Genomic DNA, 5,225 nt, shown 5'->3' on the forward strand with positions numbered 1-5,225 from the left:
ACTGAATTTGTCATGTCTTGATTCACCATGCTGCGTGCTCTCCCCCTTCCCTTGCATTAGGATCGCTCGTCGTTCATTGTTCGTGGATCCACCAGGACGGATCCATGGATGATGAACGACGCAGGCTGTACACGCGCCAGATTCTCGCCCGATATCCGACCGAAGCCGATTATCGGGCGAGAAAATGTGTACGTAGCTTTAGTATTTGTCCAAACAGACTTTAAAAGGATGGCTCAGACCTGCACCACAAGCAAGACTTATTCTTCAACAGTAATTACGCAGCCTGGATGGCACAAAGTTTTCTTTGTTTCCGCATTCTCTTACACAACCCAGCAAGCAGGTGAAGGGGTTAAGTCACCCCGCGTGTGTTAGAATAAAAAATCTGCCCTAGTTAGAGGGAGAGTGGGAGTCGGAGCTTCTCTCTGATCTACTTCCGTTTCCAGAGTCCCTTTCTACTCCATCCTAATCACCCGGCACCAGAGAGACGAATGGAAATTAGCTCGTAATTACTGCTCCTTCGCACATCAAACGCTCCGCCAGGGAGGGGGGAAAAGTCTGCTGATCAAAAGCAAAAAGAAAATTAAACCGAGAGAGGGAAATCATCGAGGATTAGGGCGACACCTGCGATTTTATGAAACGCCATCGGGTTTGACGTGTCGTGGAAAGAAACGATGAACGTCTGAAAACTTCCCTAATTACCATCATTCAGACATGTACGGGAAAGAAGGTTCCGGAATGCAAGGTGATGTTTGACAGGGAAATGTTCATTTGTCATCCGTCTCCATGAAATACATTTTGGGATTTTGATAAGAATGGCTCTCAAACACTACAACAGATTGCCTTCTAGGGAACCTGTCACTTTGCACCTAAACCTGTAATCCACCAAGTATATTTGTAGCCCACCCTATTGAAAAAAACAACATATTTATCATCAATAGAACTGATGTAATTTATTTTACCCAAGTATAGAAAAACATCCAAACAATAAAGGCAGACAATGAAAAAAAAAGAAACTTTACATGAATGCTTACTGACAGTAAAGGGCACTCTGGAGCTGGGTGACCATTAAATAGAATTAGTAGTCCAGCTAAAGCCCATGCAGAGCAGCTCAGGGAGGGGGGGGGGGTCACACCTCTGTCTCGGCTCTTAGTTTACTTTTGTATTTGCCAGTCAATTCCTTTGGCAGTGGTACAAGCCCCGGGCAGGGTACCTGGCCCTCCACCTCTCACATGCACTCCCGGAGGTAATACTTCTTGGGGCCAAAGTTGGCTGGGTTAGATAGCACCATCCTGGCTTTCTCCTCGGTTTTAAGGGTTTCACTGAGGACAGAAAGAAAAAGTTTAGAACTTTAAGCGTATGAAAATGACTTGTGGTCAGGACAAACAGAGTATATACACCTAGTGGAAACAGACAGCAAAAAAAACTGTCAGTAGTTCTTAACTTTCACTTCCAAATGTTTTAGGCTACAATGAGCAGCACGGTGGCTCAGTGGTTAGCACTCTTTCCTTTGCAGTGCTAGGTCCAAGGTTTGAATTTCACATGGAGTTTGTATGTTCTCCCTGTGTTTGTGTTGGCTTCCCCCTGGTACTCCAGTTTCCTCTCACATTTCAAAAACATGCAGTTAAATTAATTGGCCTTAAAATGTGGTAATGACATATGACTAAAGTACACCATTATAATACTATAGGACAGATAGTGACATGAATTTGGACTTTGTAATGCGCTATGTAATATGTTGGCGCAATATAAATACTGGGTAATAATAATAATAATGTAACAATTGCAGGGTTTGCAGCCTGAGGGGCTGTGCAGGGAGCCCTCTAGTGGTGGGAAAGTAAATTGACCTATAAGTTTTTAGTAGAATGTCTTACTCGCTCTTCCCCATGATCTTCCTCACATGCTGCACAATTTCTGAATGGCTCTTGCCCTCGATGTCCACAAGAACCTGCTCACCATTGTCTGAAAAAAATAAATAAATATAAAATATATATATATATATATATATATATATATATATATATATATATATATATATATATATGATAAGCAAAACAGCCCAACATTTATTCACATGAAAGGTTTGACTCTAAATAATTGTCCACTGTCAAACCTGTTTCTTTTGAGAATGGCAACATCTTAAAATTTCATTCCTGATTGCAATTCTAAAGGGGCCCGTTCACCTGGGGTAACATGCTTGGTATTTATATAGGTACACCAGCACCCTTACCCACCATCAAACACATGCTTGCTATAATGCAGCAGCCCACGTTGTCCTGTTCTTTGCAAAAAAAAAATTTACAATAAAGTGCCTTGTAGGCCTATCATTTTGCCATAACACCAAAATGTGTGCAATGCAGAGCAAATATGACTTGCAGCAATGATAGCATACAAAGTAACCAGCCAATAATATTTGTTGTTACTGTTCTGAACCAGTTCAGAAAAGAATGGGATTTGATTGGCTAGTACAGGTTAAAGCCATCAACTTTGCCCTTTAATGAAGACTGTGATCCCTGTGAATGTTCTACTCACCTAAATAAAACCTCAGGAAGGGGGATGGGGTCATGTTCTTGAAGGTCAATATCTGAACCCAGGGATTTTTGAATTGAATTTGAGGTATATTGAAGAACACAAAATTCCTGCAAATAAAAGAATGAGAAGAAAGTGCTGAGACTTTGTATGAAACTTATGTCTGACCTGAGATTGAATTCAGTGATTCAAAATCAAGAGAGACCTACACTTTCTAGAAATGCACATTCACCCCACATTCATCTATGCCCTCATATAAGCTGGCATGGGAGCCAGGATCACACCTGAATGCTCATCTCATATCCAATGGGCCCACAGAGACCGTGCTCTCTCACCTCTATACGAGCCAACACTCATCCAGGAACCCCATATGAGTGCCCCATAACACCACACAATCACCCCACATATATTTATGCCACCTCAGCTCCCCACTTGTAAATCTTCTCACAATCACCTGTAAACCTGTGGCCCCTTCTCTGTTACCTGACCCCATGTTAGCCCCTTATTCCCACCTGTCCTCTCCCTCCTGAGCCCATGCCCCCTATTGTGCCCTGTGGCCTTGTCTCTCTCTCACTCTGCCCTGTGGCCCCTGTCTGTCTCTGTCCTGTGGCCCCTGTCTCTCCTTCCTGTCTGTATCACTTGCCCTCTGTCTCCCCTGTTTCTTCCTCCTGTGGCACCTGCCCCCTCACCTGGCCCCGAGGCCGTGCTCCCCCTGGGTGTTGTAGTTGACAGTCATGATCCGGACCGGCTCCCTGAAGACGATCTCCCCGCTCTGCAGATATTGCAGGGTGCGGCGGATCGGGAATCTCCCCTTCATAGGCATCTTTAGGACATCAGCATGGAGCCGCACTGCACGCAGGGAAATGCCCTCTGCGCGGGGGATGCTGGGAGTCTATCATTGACAGCTGGGTGCACTGCATGCCGGGAACTGTAGTCACATGGCGTCCCAGAAGCTGACAGTATATACAATGTGTCGCCTGCCAGGGGTCACGTGTCTGGGATAAAACCTGGTGCAGTCTATGATCTGATTGGTTACAGGTCCTCTTTATTATCAGGGATTGTTTACATTGATATGAAGAGTCGAGCAGCTCAAATCTGTGTGATCTCACTGCAGATCTGATTGCTGATTGGTTGCTTAGGGTCACCTTTATGTTTGGAGCTGGTTTTGGTTTTTATATCACTGCTCTGCTGTTCAGGATGGAGACGTACAGAAAGCTAAGACCTAAATACCTGATCAGGGGGAGGAGTCTGTCCAAATACCCACCAATCACTGACCAGCCAGGCTGACCAATAGAAGATGATCAAGGGGTAGTTTAGGGCAAAACTAAATAAAACACACAAATCAACGCATCCCAGGATAATTACACATTAATTAAAGTGTTTGTTATATATGTAGCTGGATGTGACCTGGTATTGGTTTGATTGGTGGATGTGAGACATATGTAAGACATATTCAGGAATTCCTTTCCTGCAGCACAAGTCGGTGTTCCCAGATCATGGGCATGAAGTAGTGGGATGGGCCGCTGCACTGCGGTAAAGCCCAGATTTAATCCGGTGTAGTGCCTGTGTGAATATTGGGGCTTCTCAGTAATGGATGGCACTTCTGTCATGGCATTTGCAAAATGCCAATTACCTGGCTGCCATGGTAATCATCTGACCATATTTCCCCAACCACTGCAGGTATTAAACACCTCTAGGAGAATCAAATACCTCTATTCTATTACCATGGGTCTCAGCTAGAGCTCTACAATCAGCTGGGAGATGATTGGACAGCTCTGACTTAGCCTGAGAGGGGGAGGTGTCAATGCTTTGCAGAGAGACCACTTTTTACCCATACAGAGCCAGGCTTCTCCTGTACAGAATGCTGGCAAGGGTCAGCTTTATTCTATTTAGGCTGTGGCTTCCTTAGAAAGAAAACCAACTTTGATACCTTTTATTTTGATACCTGAACTCTATTTAGCCATTTAAATTGGAACTAGGTGATAAAATCCCTAATCAGGCAGGTGGTGATTGCAGAAAGGGACACGCTATGACCCTATTACAATAACTGTTCTTACCTGTCTGATCACTGCCCAGCTGTCACATTTTGCACATGCGCAGCTCAGTGTTGATTGACATGGAAAGCCAGCAATCCAGATTCCCTTGTGTGTGCAGGGAATGAATGAACTCCCATGCCTCTGCGCAAGAGATGCATCATCCTGGCCCAGCCAATCAAGAGCCGAAGATCATCTCCAGGAAGAGAAGAAAGAAAAAGTTGTCATCTCCCTACAATGGAACAGGGACAGAGGAGTAATGTGGGCTTAGTTCCACAATAAAGTTAGGTTGGGGATCAGTTGGGTTTCCAAAAAGTCTGCAGCAATCATTTTCTCCTTTTTATTTTAAGTTCAATAAAAAATAAGAAAAGGAGAGCCAGACTGGCGGCAGAGATAACACAGACAGTCCTTCTTACAGACACTGCCATGATGAAGTCAGGCATTGTTCTCCTGAAACGGGTATTAATCACAGGTAGGTTGATTTCCATATATGGCAATAGGAAGGTAGGTGGCAGATCTGCACTTGATTGGTAGTTCACACTGCAGGCCAAATCCAGCCTTTTACAGGTTTCCCAAAATATAATGGCCTCCCCTCTATACAAACCGTTACCGATAGGTTGCTGGTCCCCCCATACCGAGGTCACGGTGAAATAACCAAACACGCCA

General features: G+C 44.4%; 1 protein-coding gene across 1 annotated transcript; it reads right to left on the minus strand.

The window, feature by feature from the left end:
- Positions 1–924: 924 nt before the first annotated feature.
- Positions 925–3,407, minus strand: MRPS25 (mitochondrial ribosomal protein S25). The gene is made up of 4 exons (XM_072420507.1): positions 3,216–3,407; positions 2,530–2,636; positions 1,872–1,959; positions 925–1,319 (listed from the first exon to the last, which is right to left on the minus strand). Exons 1-4 carry the CDS (start codon positions 3,347–3,349, stop codon positions 1,226–1,228), a joined length of 423 nt encoding a protein of 140 aa, XP_072276608.1. The 5' UTR covers positions 3,350–3,407; the 3' UTR covers positions 925–1,225.
- Between the last annotated feature and the right edge of the window lie 1,818 nt (positions 3,408–5,225).

The sequence above is a fragment of the Pyxicephalus adspersus genome, chromosome 8 (genome assembly GCF_032062135.1).
Source record: "Pyxicephalus adspersus chromosome 8, UCB_Pads_2.0, whole genome shotgun sequence".
Classification (NCBI taxonomy): Eukaryota; Metazoa; Chordata; class Amphibia; order Anura; family Pyxicephalidae; genus Pyxicephalus; species Pyxicephalus adspersus.

Coding starts and splice junctions, on each gene's coding strand:
- MRPS25 (XM_072420507.1), bottom strand. CDS start 3,349: ATGCCTATGAAGGGGAGATTCCCGATCCGCCGCACCCTGCAATATCTG. Junction 2,637..3,215: donor GAGCACGGCCTCGGGGCCAG/GTGAGGGGGCAG, acceptor TTTTATTTGCAG/GAATTTTGTGTTCTTCAATA. Junction 1,320..1,871: donor AAGATCATGGGGAAGAGCGA/GTAAGACATTCT, acceptor TTCTGTCCTCAG/TGAAACCCTTAAAACCGAGG.